Source organism: Schizosaccharomyces cryophilus (assembly GCF_000004155.1).
Source record: "Schizosaccharomyces cryophilus OY26 unplaced genomic scaffold supercont4.4, whole genome shotgun sequence".
Lineage (NCBI taxonomy): Eukaryota > Fungi > Ascomycota > Schizosaccharomycetes > Schizosaccharomycetales > Schizosaccharomycetaceae > Schizosaccharomyces > Schizosaccharomyces cryophilus.
Window position 1 is genome coordinate 348,849 of NW_013185627.1, and position 18,781 is coordinate 367,629.

At 37.7% G+C, this 18,781-nt stretch overlaps 8 protein-coding genes and 3 non-coding genes across 11 annotated transcripts; 6 read left to right on the plus strand and 5 right to left on the minus strand.

Moving 5' to 3' along the window:
- Window positions 1-918: 918 nt before the first annotated feature.
- SPOG_02372 (SIN component scaffold protein) lies at window positions 919-4,166 on the plus strand (the record flags this gene model as incomplete). Its single annotated transcript, XM_013168314.1, has 2 exons — window positions 919-951; window positions 1,113-4,166. 2 exons carry the CDS (start codon window positions 919-921, stop codon window positions 4,164-4,166), a joined length of 3,087 nt encoding a protein of 1,028 aa, XP_013023768.1.
- Window positions 4,167-4,385: 219 nt separating this feature from the next.
- On the minus strand, window positions 4,386-5,542 carry SPOG_02373 (uncharacterized protein; the record flags this gene model as incomplete). Its single annotated transcript, XM_013168315.1, has 2 exons — window positions 4,386-4,410; window positions 4,596-5,542. 2 exons carry the CDS (start codon window positions 5,540-5,542, stop codon window positions 4,386-4,388), a joined length of 972 nt encoding a protein of 323 aa, XP_013023769.1.
- A 504-nt stretch (window positions 5,543-6,046) lies between these two features.
- Window positions 6,047-7,422, plus strand: SPOG_02374 (cytochrome c oxidase subunit VIa). Its single transcript, XM_013168316.1, has 6 exons — window positions 6,047-6,326; window positions 6,376-6,400; window positions 6,463-6,512; window positions 6,660-6,720; window positions 6,812-6,871; window positions 7,021-7,422. The coding sequence occupies exons 1-6, from the start codon at window positions 6,173-6,175 to the stop codon at window positions 7,055-7,057; spliced, it is 387 nt and encodes a 128-aa protein (XP_013023770.1). The 5' UTR covers window positions 6,047-6,172; the 3' UTR covers window positions 7,058-7,422.
- Window positions 7,423-7,868: 446 nt separating this feature from the next.
- Window positions 7,869-9,987, plus strand: SPOG_02375 (short chain dehydrogenase). Its single transcript, XM_013168317.1, has one exon. It carries the CDS (start codon window positions 8,013-8,015, stop codon window positions 8,808-8,810), a length of 798 nt encoding a protein of 265 aa, XP_013023771.1. The 5' UTR covers window positions 7,869-8,012; the 3' UTR covers window positions 8,811-9,987.
- SPOG_02376 (substrate-specific nuclear cofactor for exosome activity) lies at window positions 8,842-10,043 on the minus strand. The gene has a single exon (XM_013168318.1). The coding sequence runs from the start codon at window positions 9,905-9,907 to the stop codon at window positions 9,536-9,538; it is 372 nt and encodes a 123-aa protein (XP_013023772.1). The 5' UTR covers window positions 9,908-10,043; the 3' UTR covers window positions 8,842-9,535.
- Window positions 10,044-10,135: 92 nt separating this feature from the next.
- SPOG_02377 (pyridoxal reductase Plr1) lies at window positions 10,136-11,505 on the plus strand. The gene has a single exon (XM_013168319.1). The coding sequence runs from the start codon at window positions 10,437-10,439 to the stop codon at window positions 11,433-11,435; it is 999 nt and encodes a 332-aa protein (XP_013023773.1). The 5' UTR covers window positions 10,136-10,436; the 3' UTR covers window positions 11,436-11,505.
- Window positions 11,506-11,732: 227 nt separating this feature from the next.
- On the minus strand, window positions 11,733-11,803 carry SPOG_16263. The gene has a single exon. It is a non-coding gene; the product is annotated as a tRNA-Gly (tRNA).
- Window positions 11,804-12,631: 828 nt separating this feature from the next.
- SPOG_02378 (uroporphyrin methyltransferase) lies at window positions 12,632-14,155 on the plus strand (the record flags this gene model as incomplete). The annotated part of the gene is made up of 1 exon (XM_013168320.1): window positions 12,632-14,155. One exon carries the CDS (start codon window positions 12,632-12,634, stop codon window positions 14,153-14,155), a length of 1,524 nt encoding a protein of 507 aa, XP_013023774.1.
- A 978-nt stretch (window positions 14,156-15,133) lies between these two features.
- SPOG_02379 (pyridoxal reductase Plr1) lies at window positions 15,134-16,157 on the plus strand (the record flags this gene model as incomplete). Its single annotated transcript, XM_013168321.1, has 1 exon — window positions 15,134-16,157. The coding sequence occupies one exon, from the start codon at window positions 15,134-15,136 to the stop codon at window positions 16,130-16,132; it is 999 nt and encodes a 332-aa protein (XP_013023775.1). The 3' UTR covers window positions 16,133-16,157.
- Window positions 16,158-16,413: 256 nt separating this feature from the next.
- Window positions 16,414-16,484, minus strand: SPOG_16264. Its single transcript has one exon. It is a non-coding gene; the product is annotated as a tRNA-Gly (tRNA).
- Window positions 16,485-17,710: 1,226 nt separating this feature from the next.
- SPOG_16265 lies at window positions 17,711-17,782 on the minus strand. The gene has a single exon. It is a non-coding gene; the product is annotated as a tRNA-Pro (tRNA).
- Between the last annotated feature and the right edge of the window lie 999 nt (window positions 17,783-18,781).

The window sequence follows — 18,781 nt, forward strand, 5'->3', positions numbered from 1 at the left end:
TCCTTTCATTCTAGAGCTTAAAGTTAATCTTTTCTTTCTTTATTATATTTTGTAAAAAATGAAAGAAAATGAAAAAGCAGTTGCTGCTCAAAACCTTAGGCTCATTGAGATTGATCTATTTACATAGGATGAAAAGACCCTCGCTAAACTTGGCAGCTTCACCTTGAGATTTAATTTACCTTTCAATTTCAAAGAACCTTTATTTATAGCTTAAAACCGGAAATGCTATGCCCATTTTTAGCTGTTTCTTTATTCATTTACCTTTGAATATTTCTACAGATGAAAAAGTGTCGATATCATATTAAGCAGTAGGATTACTGCTACTAGTAGAATACCAGGTAACGTAGAGCATGTTCTCCTTCGGTAAAAAAAAATAAACAAAACAAGAGAGAAGAAAAATCGCACGCGTATAAGGAGAAACACAGGAAATATAATATGTTGGTAACAAAAAGATGTTTCTGCTGTAAAAAATCAACCAATTTCCCGTAATGTCTTAACCCTCCCGCAACGAAAGAAGAAGAAAAGTAATATGTCGCTCATTATTCAAGATACCTCATTGCATAAAAGTTACCTTTCAAATTTTTGTACTTCCAACAACAGTACAGTCTGCTCACACCCAGGGTTTGGGATGAAAATAAAAAACAAAGAAAATCCTATGCAGTTGTTCAAAACACTTCGTATTTTGAGTAATACATCTTCGAAACAGATAAATTGAAACATTATAGAATTTGACTCCAATGCTTTCATACATTGTTAATTTCTTTCTATAAACTCCAACCAGTTTGTTTATAAACATACAAGTTTCCCCAGATGCAAGGAATAAACAACTCTCGTTAACATACGATATGCTTTATAGTGAAAGAGAAGAAGTATCAATATAATACACAGAAGCACGTTATGTTCTAGCAGCCAAAAGGGATGCCAACCAAACGTAAACAAACACGAAACGGCGTAAAGAAGACATGAGAGTAGCATAAATGAATATGGAGCAGCTGTGGCTTGAACATGATCTAAGCGAAGAATGGATTCCAAAGTCGACTTCCGAAGATACTGACAGCAAGGAGGAATTTCAGTCTTCTACTAGTGCTACGAATACAAACTCATCTAAGAAGGTAACTACCGCTCCTTCCAGTGAGCCAGGAACCTTTAAAAAGGGATCAGAATCCTCTTTAGATGTTCCGCAATGGAAACAGATTAACGCGAAAAACCCAGTGGCTCGTGACATTTTTGCAAAACTAGATCTAGAAAATCTGTTTGATGGAGGCGGTAGTTCACGAAATCATTCCAGTTCATCCCAAAAACGACCAGACTCCTCTTCTAACCCAAATCCCCCGAGTTCCCCCTTTGCATCCGTCTCCTCTGACCCTTCAAGAAGCTATAATATCAAGTCTTTTCCTAAGCATTCTTTTTCTTCACAAACAAAGCATTCTCCTAGTTTTTTAGAAAGCTCTCCTCCGACCACAAGCTCCCAACCCCCTATTGTCTCAGGTTCTACTTCACCTCATTCTCAGACGTCTTCTTCATCTGCTAAGCAAGAGGCTTCTCCGCATTCCTCCCGACAGCGGCAATCTTCCTTGGTAGGTTCCTCAAAATCTTCTTCCCCTTCTTCCCTAGCTTCTTCCCCTTCCGTCCAGAAAGGTAACTCTTCTCCCTTAAAGCTTTTTCAAGGTGCCAGCGATCCTTTTACCCGTGAACATCTAAATCAACTTGCACAGGATGTTAATTCAAATTCTTTCGAAGCACCTGCAGAGGATTCATTTCCTTTGCCGAGCTCCAGACGAGTTTCCAAACCTGCGCATACTACCGAGCGAAAAGCCGGGCTTAATACTAAAGATTTATACCAAGAAGTAGAAGAAGTCATGGCAAAGCTCCGTGGACGGATACCAGCTACAAGTCGTGAATCAACTGTTTTTCTGCCTCGTAAATTAAGCGGTCTTCAAGAGGAAGAGGAACAAAACGAGGCTAGTGAATTTAGCAAAGATGATAGCTCTAACGCTTTCCCTTCTCTTAGTGATCAGCTGCACTTGCGTGAGTTAGAAAAAAAGCAAAAGCTTTTGGATTTACACCGAAACCAGCCAGAAAGCATCTCGAATTACTCCCCGCCTTCTCTTGTTCAATCATCGTCAGGAACAAAAGGTGAAAAGCAATCTTCCTTTCCTTCTTCTGATAGCCGCATGAAAGACTCTCTTAAGTCAAACAACCGAAAAATACGAAATGATAATCATACTCAACCAGACTATAAACCACATTCAGAAAATCCAAACATGGTTGTTATCACTCCAGCAGACTTACCCGACGGCATCAACACGACCCAAGGGTCAATGGAGTATGATCGTGTACACAATCGCTGGCGCCGTCGCGGTCATGACTCTGATATCGCTTTTGATTTTGGTTCTGAAGAAGAGGAAGATGATTTTTCATCAAATCTCACTGTTTCATATAAGGCTGCTCAAGGTTCTAGTCCTCCTTCAAATAAGAACCCTAATGTTCACAAAAAGCAGCCGAACTCTTATCCTATGAGGAAAGAGAATAATAAAGATCCTAAATATTCAACCTATTCTCTTCGTGATGTTTCCAATACCCCTTCTCACATCGCTTTTTCCTTCCAGGATTTTCTACCACAAGATGATAGTCATGATGATTTCAATCATTTACTTGCCAACAATTCATCCAATATTCCTGCTGATGGTCCAACCTCCACCTTTACTTCCCCTGAGAAAACCCAAGATGATCAAGCGCTGGATGAGGATTACAGCTTTTCAATCTCAAAGCAATCTATCACTCGTTTACTTGAAGATGTAGAGCCGTATCGTCCATTCTGGAAACGGATAATTCAACTAGACATAAGTAGGAGGGGATTAGATTCCCTTATTGGACTTTCTGAGCAATGCCCTTGTCTCGAAGACCTCAATATAGAGGGTAATGAGTTATCTTACTTGACTGGAAGTCCTTCTTCGGTGCGAAATCTAAATGCTGTCGGCAATCATTTATCTAGTCTTACTACTTTTTCTCACTTGATAAATCTTCAATATTTGGATTTATCAGCTAATCAGCTAGAAGATCTGACTGCTCTCTCTCCTTTGATTCATTTACGTGAATTAAACGTGGATAATAATCAATTATGGAACATAGATGGTATATTGCGTTTAGACGGACTTCTCAAATTGAGCGCACGCGGAAATCGATTCAAGCAACTATCGTTCACAAACTCAAATTTAAACAGATTGGAAGAGTTGCTCCTGGGGAATAATGCATTGGAAAACATTGAAGAAATCAGCTCTCTTCAAAGTTTAATGGTGCTACAGCTGGATATTAATCAACTCACAACTTTGCAGGCTAGTCAACCGATGATTCATCTGCGTGTTTTGCGCCTAAACAACAATGCTATACAGCATTTAGAAGTGGATCAATTCCCTAATTTAAGGACATTGTATATGGATTATAACTGCTTTACCCGTATTCCTGATATTTATCGGCTTAAGCGATTGACTAATTTCTCTTTTCGATCCCAAGAATTCAAATCTGGTACACACATGTTGACACCTCCTTTGGACATAAGGAACCTATATTTATCGAACAATACTTCTATAGTACTCCAAACCCATAATATGTTATTGGGAATTAAATATTTGGAATTAGCGAATATACAGATAACAGGATTGCCTCCTGACTTTGCAAAGAGCTTACCGAACCTTCGAGTTTTGGATCTGTCACACAATTATATAAGTGAAATTTCTGCTCTGAAAGGGTTTTCTTTATTACACCGCTTGTACCTTGTCGGTAACAGAATCGAGAAGATGAAAAACGTATGCGAAACTTTGTCTCATCTGAAAAAGTTAACTCACCTTGACTTACGGATGAATCCTTTAACGTTCAACATTTATCCTATGATTGATGACCCTGTGTATGAATTATCTGCTGCTTCTAAATACCATCAGAGTTTTGACCAATCGTCTCAAAGAACATTCAGACATCCAAAACGAAAATGGGCTGACAAAGACCATGCATTTATTGAAACCATGTCAGAGTCGGGAAAAAATCGTCGGAAAATGTATACAGAAGCAGTTACTCTATCCTGCTCTCGCCTAGAATGGCTAGATGGATTGGAACTTGAACTTATTGGAAATGATAATTCTATATTGCATTCTGTGCTTCATGAAATTTAATAGCTTTCAAAGAAACTTTTTGGTTAGTGAACGTGTTGGTTAATATATTACGATCATTCTTTTTTGTGAAGATACGAATTTTTGTAATTGTAAAATAAATTGAATGTAAACGACATAACTGAATAGTTTTACAAATAGTCAAGTAATGTCATTGAATGATAAACATACATAGGCAAAAAAGAAATCATAAAAAAGAGATTAATGAAAATCAACAACCAATCACAAATAAGAGCACACTTTGTTTCTAAAAATAGATAGAGAAAAACCACTTATGTATATAAATAACAAACCACAAAATAATAAAATGATTACTTAAAAGTAGAAGATAACAATAGAAAAATACGAAATAAAAAAACAGTGGTGAAACTCGAAAAGTGATATACGCACCCAACCAGCATGTTCAAAAATGACCCTGTTAGGAACGATTACTTTGGAGGCTTAATATCATCGATAGACCAAGGATTTGGAGGTGGATCCTTGAAAGGGTTTTCAGGATCTCTAAATGGATTTTCGGGAGCATTGTTTTGCTTGTTGCTACGCATAAAAGGAAACCTAAATCCAGAAGATTGAGGAGCAGGTTCAGGAGCATAAGAGGACATCGAGCGACTGTCACCACTTAACGTAGGCTTCAATTTCTTGATAGAATCACCACGTTTGTGAGAAAGTCCGTCGTATTCAGGAAGGGTGTCATAAACGGGTTTTTCCATACTATAATCAGCAAACTTGGGAAGGTCGCCAGTACGGGAGGAAGTAGAGAAAAGATTGCTGTTGTTTTGAAGAGAATAGGGGTTGTAAGCCATGCTATCAGCATGAGAGCGGCGAATATACTTAGATTGAGCCTTGACGGCTTGTCTGCGAGCAATTAACAACAATAAGAGGACGATAAATTGAATACCAGCGTTAGCAAGCACAAGCCATGAAAGCCATTGGATGCGAGGGACAAAGGTTATTACACAGATGACGAATGCGATAGCAGTTATAAAAACATTAAAGAAAAGAATACTAGCCACAAAATTGAAAAAGCCGGGGGAACGGGAAATACGACCAATGTAAGCAAACAAAAGCAAAATCGTGGCAAGTGCACAAATGCAGGCAGAGACCGGAATCAGCACTAAGCCATATGAGGCTTTTTGACGAACAGTGGTCGTCGTGCGGAAACCTTGAGAGGCATGGTTGTTCAAGTAATCCAGTTCATATCCGACCATAGTATTACTGCAATTTGAGCCCTTACAGTATCCGAAGGTTCCAAAGATAACATCATCGTTCTTGGAAAGACCAATTTTTTTGGACAATGGAGCGGTACAGATTGCCAAAACGAAAAACACGATGGTCACAAGCAGCAGAATAAGGGAAGTGGTGGCGCTACGGAACTTCATATTTGGCAGAAAACTTTAGGGGATAACCGGGAAAAGAATGAAACGTAGTGGAGAGAATAGAAACGAAGGATTTTTTTTTTATAAAATTAAGATTAAAATTTCTAAATGAATCAGTTGTGATATGCAAGAATGACCTTCAAAAACCGGTCAACGCTCTTGAAAACCGCACTTCACAACCGTAGACTGTCGGAGGCGATTGAAAAATTCAAAAAGCCACCTTTGTAATGAAGAAGAGAAATTTTCAATGTACGAAGCAAAATTCGTTCTAATTCAAAATTATACAAGAATCGACCGAATTTAGCCTTGGAAACGAAAAATTCAAAGGTTAAATTAAGAAGGAAAATCCAAATATTATGGATTTTGTTGAGGCTCGTGGTAGGTTTTGGTCAAGAATATTTTTGGGTGGTTGGTCGTGGACAAAGGAAGTAGCACGTCAGTTCATGAACTATCCTTACCGAAAGTTTATTGTAAATGGTTGTGGAGATGCATCACGGATAAGCCACGGATGGATATAGGGAACCGCGGAAACCACAAAGAGAGAGAGAGAGAGCGGACAGGTGAAGAGGGAGTAAACAACCCCCATCTCCTTGAAATTTCTTGAAAAGTAGCAAAAGTTGACTCAATTCGATCATGAATCGCTCCGTTGGACGCATTTGCCAAATCTCTCGTGGATTGTTTACCAAGAAGGCTGTTTCTCCGGTTTCCAGAGCCTACAGCAGTGAAGCCAAATTGAGTTGGTTGGAAGAAGTCGAAGCTGAGCAAGAACACGCCAAACGCTCCAGCGGTAGGTTCTTTTGATTTGTTAAGATGAAAAGAGGCTAACATAAATGCAGAATTCTGGAAGAAGGTGACCTACTAGTAAGTTCTTCGTCCACGATTTCTATAAATTCGTTCCCGTTTATTAATCTGTGTTTGATTAGTGTCGGCGGTCCTGCTTTGGTTTTATCAAGCTTGAATGCTTATTACATTTGTAAGTGTTTCTATCGGCTAAGAGAAGAGGGCATCTTTTGGTTTACCCGTCTTTTTCGTTAACGCCAAAGCTTTGCATTTCTGTTTTCAACTATTTCTTCATTTTCTATCTATGCATGCTTAAAAAGTTACTAACAACATGGGTTAGACAAGAAACACAAAGAACACGCCGAGCATCATCATGATCCTGAAATCGATGTTCCTTATACGTAAGTAGAGCAGCAGTGCTGTCCTGGGAAGGATGGTTGATTGTCAATAGCAGCACTCTAAGAAGGCCAATCACTAACACTGAGTTTTTAGATTTGAAAACTTGCGTTTCAAAAAGTACCCTTGGGGTGACGGAACCAAGACTCTCTTCTGGTAAGTATTAACGTAGCATAGCCAGTATCGTTAGCAGCCTGCATAGCATAGAATAGCATAGCACATCCTAGCTAGTATAAGCGGGTCAATTATCCTAAGTGGGTGATGGTGTGCTTATCAACGCAGCTTTCTTTCTAACTGGATGATAGGAATGACAACGTGAATCAAATCAAGGGCACCGACTAAAAAGAAAGGGAAAACTTTTCTTTCTTGTTTGACAAGCTGTCCTTCTTTTCAGTTTTCTTTTCATATCTGTGTTTCGTTGTGAGCCTTTGTAATATGTTTCATTGTGAAGCGTATTCTATGAAAGGTAATATAAAGTTTGATTGCATGCTTTCTTTGAACTTTTTTTTTTCAATTAGGTAGTTCAGAAATAATACTTTTACTGAATTCCGCGTGATTCTTTTCTCGTCTAATCAAGTATTATTATTTCATTGTTTTTATGTTAAGAAGAGGAAGGACACACCAATACTAAACCAGAACTAGAACCAGAACCAGAACCAGAACCAGACCAGACCAGAGTAGATAGACCATTTTCGGTATCTTGAGGGGAAATTCCATGTCCCGTGAGATCGAATGAAATGAAAAGGGTCAGTTCATTTCAACAGCACTTTAAACCCTTTGTTTTGATTTTTGTTTATTCACGTTCTTTATTGAAACCAATTTGTATCTACTCAACCTTATTCTATCTTACTGAACCTTTCCTTTAAATGTCATAGAATGTCGTAAACAGATTTGCGAATTGGTTAAACAACACCACGAGAGTGACGTGTCTATATGAAAATTTTCGCAGTTTTATCATAAGGAGATATGCGTGGAAGGAAGAATTTTGAATGGAGACTTTAATTTAGGGTTTATTATCGAATTCAGCTCTCCTTTTCCGCTTTTTTTTTTTCTTTTTTTTAAAAAAAAAAACTAATTTCTGAGAATGAATCTTTTTTCATTTGATACTCTCAAAAGAGACGTAATTGGTTACGTACCCACAACAGACCCGCAACGCATACGTATTCTTATGGAAATAAGAATTTGCGGTCCAACCTTATATCATAATCAGAAGACATAAATAGTTCGCTGAATCCTCTACATTGTCGCAAGCATTAATCAAGCTTTTATCTACACTTGAGTTACAGAAAATATCGAAATGACTTTTCAAGTAAACGAAGTACCCACAGACCTTCAGAACAGACATACCTTAGACCTCTTTAGCCTGAAAGGAAAGAATGCAGTTGTTTTCGGCGGAAGCAAAGGTATCGGTTTAAATGTTGCTACAGCCTTTGTTCAAGCTGGTGCGAATATTGTGATGACTTATCACAGTACTGATTGTCAAGACATTGCTACGAAATTGGCCAAAGAAAATGGAGTCCGTGTGGATGTTGTCCAATGTAACGTTGGCTGCGAGGAATCTGTAGAAAAGGCTTTTGAAGAAATCAAGCGCCTTCACGAGAAAATCGACATTGTCGTTGCTAATGCTGGCATTGCTTACAGAAGAGAGGCCACTGAAATCACTACCGAAGAGTTCGAACATGTCATGAATGTGAATGTAACGTCGATTCACCGCATTGCATCTAGATCAGGTCAAATTTTCAAAAAGCAAGGATTTGGTAATTTTATTGCTACTTCCTCCATGTCGGGATCCATTGTCAACACTCCTCAAACTGTCTCGACCTATTGCACTTCTAAGGCTGCCGTCAGGCATTACTGCAAGGCATTGGCCGTGGAATGGGCTGGCTTTGCTCGTGTGAACACTGTGTCTCCTGGATACATTGCTACCGACATGCCCGGATATCAATTTAGAAAGGAATGGGCGCCTTACGTTCCTATGCAACGTATTGGTTTGAGCACGGAACTGCGTGGTACATATCTATTCCTTGCTAGTGATGCTTCTACTTTTGTTACTGGTTTAGACTTGATTGTGGATGGTGGCTATACTGTCATTTAAGGCGGATTACCATGCCACCGCGCGCCATTCATGGACTGTAATGAAATAAATGTTATGAAGGAAACGTAACTCTTCAAATATTGACAAATGCTATGAATTTGTTCCAACTTTTTTATATTTTACGGATACTCTTTATTTTTTTTGATCGTGGAGATTGCAACCCGAACCTTCATTAACGCTTGATTAATGAAGATCCAAACATGATGTTAGTATGAGCAAAAAACCCCTAGAATTCATTCTTTTTTTTTAGAACTTTTTGAGATGATATTTAGACTGATGCAAATATTTTAGCAAGATGTGACTTGCAACGAGTGAGAAAAGCAACATATAGAATGTTGCTGAAAACTGACATAGAGGCGCGACATCCGAACTGGCACATCGCGATTTACGATAGGCCTTGGGTTTACAGAACCCTTTTATTTGTATCCAAAAAATGCTGAAAGTCTGCATATTCTCTCATGAACGAGGAGGCTGTTTCCCGTTTCTGCTTCTGTTAAAAAAAATCATGAGTACTCTGAAATAATGGCCGTTATTAGAAGATTTCGAGGCCAAGCTTCCTGAAACTATAGTTATAAACAATTGATGTCAAATAACCGTTTCTTTTTTCCTTTGTTATACATATAGAGATAGATTACATATAACAATGATATGAGATTCGTCGCCATAAAATACAGGAACGTAAGCAAAACTAATGAACCACAATTCCTAAGTAAAACGCAAATGTTTCAAGTATGATGCTTGATAATCCGAGAAGCAGCTTCTTTTGCTACTTTAGGACGCTGGTCATTCTTCTCTTCTGAATTAGGCTGGACTTGCTTTTCAGCGTGTTTTATTTTTCCAACGTATTGCTTGACTCGCTGTAACTCAGACATGATTGAAGCTTCATTTGTAGAAGCACCATGAAGCTTGTAATAAGAATACAGAGCAGAATTAATGGCATAGCTAAGACTTACATACTGCTTTGCTTGTTCTAAATCATCTTTTTCCTCGACAAGATCGAAAATAGATTCAGAGTCTTTTAAAGGCTGCAATATCTCTTCCACCTGATTCAATTGTTCATTTAACCTCTCAAATAAGTGAGAATACTCGGAATTCATTGTATTTTTTGAGATTTGACAACGCCAAAGTAGTATAGAAAATTTGTGTATAGGATGAATAGCGAAACACTTGTAGAGTCCATAAAAGGAACTTAAAAGAGGTTGTCAAGGTTTGTTAGCAAAAAGTAATGTCGTTCAACACTCTTCGTTACAGCACAATACCGAATTTGTATTATTTTTATTACTTTGTTTAAACTACCCTATCCCAGTACGTAATCTACTATCTGATTGAAAACACCCAATGACACCCAAGCTGAGAATCAATTGCTTACAGTCAAAGAAAACGGAAGAACTTCTGCATCAAAAGCGAAATTATATTAGTCATCAGCAGATTAGAATGCCCTTTTTACGTCAGGCAGCTAACCAGATTCCTGGACATTATTAATATATATATTCACGAAGTAGAACTGGAGTCGTTCTCATATTTGTTGGCCTAAATTTTTGAATCATTCAACTTAACCAAATTTAAATTTTGGTTGGCCTAGCTTTTATATTTTACAAGTTTTGAACGAATTCAGAAATACTGAAAATGCCAGCTATAAATGGATTTCCTGTTGGACCTATTGGTTTTGGGTTGATGGGGTTCACTTGGAGACCCCAGCAGACCCCTGATGAGCAAGCGTTTGAAGCTATGGACTATGCTGTAGAACATGGAGCCACCTTTTGGAACGGAGGTGAATTCTACGGAATGAATCCTCCTACAGCTAATTTGGATTTGCTTGCTCGCTACTTTGAAAAGAGGCCAGAAAATGCTAACAAAGTTTTTTTGTCTATCAAAGGAGGTTTAGATGAAACCTTGAGTCCACGGGGTGATGAAGAGTCTGTTTGTAAAAGTGTTAGGAACGTCCTTACTCATCTCCGCGGCACCAAGAAGCTTGACCTTTTTGAGTGTGCTCGTGTCGACCCCAACGTGCCTATTGAGGATACAATGAAGACTCTCAAAAAGTTCGTCGATGCAGGCGAGATTGGTAGTGTCGGTCTAAGTGAAGCATCTGCGGAAAGTATTCGTCGTGCTCATGCCATTCTTCCCATAGCTGCTGTCGAAGCGGAATATTCCATGTGGTCACGTGAGATTGAGGAGAACGGTGTCCTTTCAACTTGCAAGAGTTTGAATATTCCTATTATTGCCTACAGCCCCTTTGCTCGTGGATTACTTACGGGTGCCGTCAAGACAAAAGATGATTTAGAAAATATTGCAAAATCTTTTCCTTTCTTACAATTCTTAGATCGTTTTCAGCCTGAGATATTTGAGAAAAACCTCATTTGTCTTCAAGCTTTGGAAGCGCAGGCCAAGTCTTACAACCAAACGCTTTCTGAAATGGCTTTGAGCTTTTTGATCACAGTAGGTGAAGGCAACATTATCCCCATTCCGGGAGCCACGAATGCACAACGCATTGAGCAAAACTTGAAGGCTGCTTCCAAACCTTTATCTGCAACCCAAGTCAAGGAAATCTATGCTACTTTGGACAAGTTTCCAGTTGCGGGCTATCGTTATAATGAACAGATGGAACCTACACTTTCTGTCTAAAATTTTCACGACTACCATTGTACGATACAAGCTTTACTAATATATTGAATCTTTACATTTTTATTAAAGATGTATTTGTTTAACTTGTACAAATCGTAGACTGTACATGGCTCCCTTACTAAGAGTCTCTTATATCGTACAAGTTTTTCAGTAATTGTATAAGTAAACAAACAAAGAAAAGACCAAAAATGAAATCAATCCCATACTCCAGAGTTTCGGTAATGGAAACGGGAAAATAAAATATGTTTTTTCACTCATTTTTTATGAGTTAAGATGCCGCAAAAAAATTCGCATTTTTGCATCAGCCGGGAGTCGAACCCGGAGCTGATGCTTGGAAGGCATCCATGTTACCGCTACACCACTGATGCTTACTTGGAAGGTTAAAATTTTTGATATATATATATAGAGTATATGTAAGATTCAAGCGTTGGCTTATCCCATACTTATATGTTCTGATTGGCCAGGATCAATAGAAACTTAGGATATCATGTTACGACGTTATAAGTGATGATATTCAAAGACCAGGCTTCTCCAGAGGAATACCTTCGCTTTATATCTTTTTTTTATTTATTACCAAGTGTCTATTTACTACTGATTATTACAGACCCCATTGATCTTTTGTTAGTACATACAACCTCAAACTGTCTGATACAATCATTGGGTAAATTTGCACCATTAGCGCTTGTGTTTTCGACGTGTTAAATTCTCGTGTATCCCAAGCAGTTTCCTATTTACCCTACTTGGAATACGTTGTAGTTCATTAAATATATTACGAGAATCGTTGGAAAGTCAAAAAGGGTTGGGTTACTTAACGAACTGTGTTGGTACATACAATTTGGTTTACGGTGTTGTAAAAATTTCTCAGTATCCGAAAAGCATCTTACAAAACAAGTTCATAGAGGAGATTGGGAAAACGCTGAAACTGGAACGTAAAGAATACTGTCTCTATTTTATTTGTGTGACTTAGAGGAGACGCTTTTTGCGTGTTTTTTTTTGGAACAATTTGAGTGCATACCGGTTAAGTACGCTCAAAGGTAATAAATTCAAGAATTGGAAATTGGAAAATAATTTTTTTTGGACGACCTTATCAAATTCTGCACGATTTTACTTGTGTTTTTATACATAGGTATTTGACGAGAATTAAAGTCTAAGCATATCAGAGTGTTGGTTTTCGTACCATTTGTTTCGAAAGAAAAATGCTTATTTCTACCTCATTGGAGAATGCCGCTGCTATTGTAATTGGCTCTGGGAAATCAGCATGCAAACGAGTAGACCTTTGCTTGTCAAAGGGTGTCTCAAAGGTTGTTTGGTTCTGTGGATCAACCTCTACTGGAGGATTTGATTTGGGCCCATTTCAAGAGAATAAATTAACTATTGATAAGGTACATCTAGTACCCATTTGTTCTTTCGACCCTTCTACTTCTTTGTTCACGTTAGGCAATGCTCTCACTAGCTATATTATTGACATAGTCTTCATTACCGATACGAAATTTCCGTTAAACGAGAAAATATATGACCTCTGTAAAAGAAACCGCATTCCCGTTAATATCGTAGATTGTCCTTCCCTATGTTCTTTTACTCTTCCGGCATGTTGGTCAGAACCACCTTTACAGATAGCTCTTAGTACTACTTCAAACGGTTGTCGAATTGCGCAAAGGCTTTTGCGACATGTTGTTAGTAGTCTGCCTCCCGGAATCGGTGAAGCCGTACGTCGTTTTGGTGTTGCCCGTTCCTCTACCAAGAATCCACAAAAGAGACAATGGATTAATCACGTTAGTGATTTCTGGCCCCTCGAAAAACTAATTCGTATGTCTGAAGAAGATATTCTTTCTGTTATCTCAGATGATTATATGCTACCTCTCACCTCCAGTGAGCCCTCTTTCACTGGTAGCTCACGGACAAGTATGTCCTCTCAAGAAGACCTTACAAAGGAAAAAGTATCTCTTCCTTTAGACCCCAATGAATTTCCTACCAACAAAAAAGGCTCTATCGTGCTTGTGGGTAGTGGACCAGGAGATCCTGAGCTTTTGACCATTGCTGCCCGAAATGCTATTCAAAAGGCCGACTATCTCTTAGCCGATAAGTTAGTACCTGAGTCTGTTTTAAAACTCATCCCTCGTCATACACCTTTATTTATTGCGCGGAAATTTCCAGGAAATGCTGATAAAGCCCAAGATGAGCTTCATGAAATCGCTTTGGATGCATTAAAGCGAGGTGACTATGTAGTGCGATTGAAGCAAGGTGATCCTTATATATATGGAAGGGGTGGTGAAGAAGTATTGTTTTTCCATAAGCATGGGTATGTTCCAAAAGTTATTCCGGGTATCAGCAGTGCGCTGATGGCTCCCGTTTCCGCGGGAATACCCATAACTCAACGAGGAGTAGCAGATCAGTTTCTCGTTTGTACTGGTACAAGTCAAAAAGGTGCTATGCCGGTAATACCTCCATTTGTTGCTTCCCAGACAGCCGTCTTTTTGATGGCGCTACATCGATTGGATATTCTCGTCGATGCTCTGTTACAGAATGGATGGCCTAAAGATCTTCCTGTCTGTATAGCAGAGCGAGTCTCTTGTCCTGATCAACGATTTATTTTCTCAACTTTGGAAATGGTAGTCGAGGTGTACAATACATACGAATCACTTCCTCCTGGCTTATTAATTACTGGATACAGCTGCCAAGCGTTAAGTGAAGTTCCACTAGTGAGCAGGTTTTCTCACTAATATGCTGTTAATAATGCTTATGGTTTAAATACAAAAAAAAAAAAAAAAAAAAATAGAAAGAAAAGAAAAGAAAAGTGATATTGACGTTTTTGTCTGATACTCGCAACTCAAGTTCAAGTGCTCGGTTCCTCTTTTTGTTAAGTACTCTATTGATGGTATTCCCTCCTTTTGTACAGATTAGCTTATCTACTTACTTGGCTATTTAATGAAATTCGGGTTTTTAGGGGAAGAAAATTCTTTAGTCTAAAGTATCAATGTCTTTTATGATTTACTATAAGAAAAAAAAAAAGTTGCCTTCTTTGCCTTTTGATACGAACGACATCAACTTACCTACCATTCGATATAAGAGATCCTAAAGTAATGGTGTTTTTTAATTCACAAACACCCACAGGAGTTGAAATAAATTGATTCTTTATGGCTATCTAACAAACGCTACGTATGACATATAAAAAATCACAGGCTTCATTATTTACAGTAGGTGGTTCCAGTATGTTGCAGCAGTAAATTTGCTTAGATGTAAGTCCAATTGTTCATCCAACTTTCCCTCTTGGGTTCACCTTCACTCACTGCTTTTGTCAAGATGAATATCAAGTCGGATACCTCGTTAACATAATTAATATAACAGAATGTTAAGGAAGTATGAATAATGGTCGTAGGCTCACAGGGGTCATCCCATAATACAAAATAAACAAACAACAACTCATATGCAATGGATTTTCAACTGATAAGGACAATCAAAAGCGAAATTATATTACTCATCAGCAGATAAAGATGCTCCTTTTACATAAGGGTAGATAATCAGATCCCTGAACATTTTTGTATATATATTCACGTAGTACAACTAGGGTTGTTTACTTTAGTCGGCTTACAATTATCGAATCACTCAAATCAACCAAATAAAGAGTTTGGTTGGAACGAATTTCAGAAGTACTGACAACATTTCTTGACACATTACAGTTTGGAATTGACTTTATAAACATGCTAGCTATAAATGGATTTCCAGTTGGACCTATTGGTTTTGGGTTGATGGGATTCACTTGGAGATATCAGCAGATCCCTGATGAACAAGCATTTGAAGCTATGGACTATGCCGTGGAGCATGGAGCCACCTTTTGGAACTCAGGCGAATTCTACGGATTGGATCCTCCTACAGCTAATTTGGATTTGCTTGCTCGCTACTTTGAAAAGAGGCCAGAAAATGCTAACAAAGTTGTTTTGTCTGTCAAAGGAGGTATGGATGAAACCATGAGTCCACGGGGTGATGAAGAGTCTGTTTGTAAAAGTGTTAGGAACGTCCTTACTCATCTCCGCGGCACCAAGAAACTTGACCTTTTTGAGTGTGCTCGTGTCGACCCCAACGTGCCTATTGAGGATACAATGAAGACTCTCAAAAAGTTCGTCGATGCAGGCGAGATTGGTAGTGTCGGTCTAAGTGAAGCATCTGCAGAAACCATTCGTCGTGCTCATGCTGTTCTTCCCATAGCTGCTGTCGAAGCGGAATATTCCATGTGGTCACGTGAGATTGAGGAGAACGGTGTTCTTTCAACTTGCAAGAGTTTGAATATTCCCATTGCTGCTTACAGCCCCCTTGCTCGTGGATTACTTACGGGTGCCGTCAAGACAAAAGACGATTTAGAAAAGATTGTAAGTTCTCTTCCTTTTTATGAACACTTCGATCGTTTTCAGCCCGAAATATTTGAGAAGAACCTCGCTTGTGTTGAAGCTTTGGAAGCGCAGGCCAAGTCTTACAACCAAACGCTTTCTGAAATGGCTTTGAGCTTTTTGATCACAGTAGGTGAAGGCAACATTATCCCCATTCCGGGAGCCACGAATGCACAACGCATTGAGCAAAACTTGAAGGCTGCTTCCAAACCTTTATCTGCAACCCAAGTCAAGGAAATTTATGCTACTTTGGACAAGTTACCAATTGTGGGTCATCGTTATAATCAACACTTTGAACCTACACTTTCTGTCTAAGATTTTCACGACTACCATTGTACGATACAAGCTTTACTAATATATTGAATCTTTACATTTTTATTAAGATGTACAAATCGTAGACTGTACATGGCTCCCTTACTAAGAGTCGCTTATATCGTACAAGTTTTTCAGTAATTGTATAAGTAAACAAACAAAGAAAAGACCAAAAATGAAATCAATCCCATGCTCCAGAGTTTCGATGATGGAAACGGGAAAATAAAATATGTTTTTTCACGCATTTTTTATGTTTTAAGATGCCGCAAAAAAATTTGCATTTTTGCATCAGCCGGGAGTCGAACCCGGAGCTGATGCTTGGAAGGCATCCATGTTACCGCTACACCACTGATGCTTACTTGAAAGTAATGTAGAGTAAAAAATATATAATTGTAAATTACTTGTTTACTCATTATATCATTCAATATCAACTTGCCTCTGAATTCAATGTCGGTACAAGAAAGCAGAAATAATTCTTTATATATAGTAAGTTATTAAGATTCACTGAAATTTCTATATCCTGTGCTATCATACGACTAAACTAAATGAGAAAATGGAATCTGTTAGTTTTTCTGCGAATGAAGAAATTTTTTATAATTAGTCTCTGAGTAAACTCTGTCTTATACTTTAGAAGCTTGTAACTTTCATATAAATGCAATTGACCCTGTATTTTAATTGACTCTCAACATCAAACACTATTCAAACGTACTATAGAAAAATATCTTTGCATATTTTTTTATTTATTTTTTTGTTTATTTTTTGTATTCTCTTTGAAAAACTTGGCTACCTGGGAATGTATTACTTTTATAGTGCTTGCTTGACAATGCTGTTCATAATAAAAAAATAATGTGATAGACTAGCCGAAAACAAAAATTGTCATTGATTAAGAAAAGAGAACTTGAAATGGATGAGTATATTACTACACATAGAGATTTTTTACAAAATCTATTAGTATGAACTACGATAATAGTCATATATTGTTTAAGCATGGAGCTGATCTATATAGTCGAAGAGGAGGGAGTAAATTTTGACATCTAAAGAAATTGATAATAGTCAGTAGTTGGTTTTAAAAAGATTATATTATGTACATAAATGATTCATCTTTGTATTTGCAACCTTAGGTATCATGGCATGGGTTGCTTCATTGTAAACATAGGGACGTAAGGCCTCAGGTACAAAAAGATATTAAGATATCTTCTTTGGCGAATTTGATCAAACCTAAAACAATTTAATAGCATTATTTACAATTCCTACTCGCTTGGGTAATAATATATTAGGATGAGCTTGTGGTAATTCATTTCAATTACAGCAGTGATAAACGTTTCTATCATGGCGCACACAGTTGGATTGCATAAGTTAAAGATATCTGAAAATATATCATGCTCACCTTGGTTTTTAAAATAGCATTGACTTAATCTAAACTTACGTCGACTTTTCTTGTATCGTTAAATCAAAGGAGAAATAGCATGTGTGTACTTGCATTAGTAATCAAACAATGATAGCAGCCGCATTCATTTCAATGCACTTTACACTACAACTTTGTCGCTTTGATATAGACATGATTAAGAGGTTAAAAAAATTGGGCTGTTCTGGGAATCGAACCCAGGACCACCATCACCCTAAGATGGTATCATACCACTAGACCAAACGGCCAATTTGTTTTAAGACTGTTAAAATGAAATACAAGTTGAATATGGTCAAAAGGAAAATGGTTAAGTTAAAAATTTAGGCCAAGGAGTTCAGTCGATGTTGGGATAAACAAAATAAAGCCTTCAATAACGGAAATCTTTTTACTAAAACTTATCCATCTTACTTATAATGTCTAAAAATGCCACTTTCACTTATTTGACTTGTACTTTTTTTTTTGGCCTTACTGTAATCGCAGTGTTGTTCCAGAGGTAACAACTGTTTTCATTAAATGGAAATATGAATTTCAGTAATTTGGTCCTTCATTGACTTCTTTAGTTGAAAACTCTGTAGAGCATTAAAAAGTATCTTTTTTCAGAAAAATAATTTCGTTTTTGTTGTCCATTAAAGTACTAAATACATTTATCTTTAGAGAAGAGATCAATGTCATGAGTGCAAGTAGTCCTAGATAAATCTGAATCCGGACTAATACCATTCAAAAATCACGCTTCCATAATTGGATAACATTCTCGTCTCGGCTCCTTGTTCTCCAGGCTTACGGAATTGATATCAATTCAATTGACTTGCCCGTTAAAGTATCCATGCTTGCCTGTGTATAGGCCATACTTTATAGCATAGAATCGAGACTTCGCTGTAATCGATCAATTACTATAAGAAGTATAGTAAAGTTAGTCGCCTGTTCCACCCAAGTATCTTTTCTGCTAAAGAGGATGATGTTCTTGGTTTTTTAATGACATTCCCGATTTCGAACATTCATCCAATTTTTTTTGGTTTTTTCATTCATTTCAAATATTTTCTTCGAGTCTTCCTTTTCTGCTGGCTATATCATAATCCTTTAAGAATATCTCTCCTTCCTTTGATGAGGAATCAGTTAGTACTGGAATGTTAAACCCATTGGAAAATGTTTCATTTATTTCACCCCTTGTCTTAGGAATGTTATATATTTCATCTTATGCTTGGAAGAAAAATTGGGTAATGATAGCAAACACATAAACAAACATATGT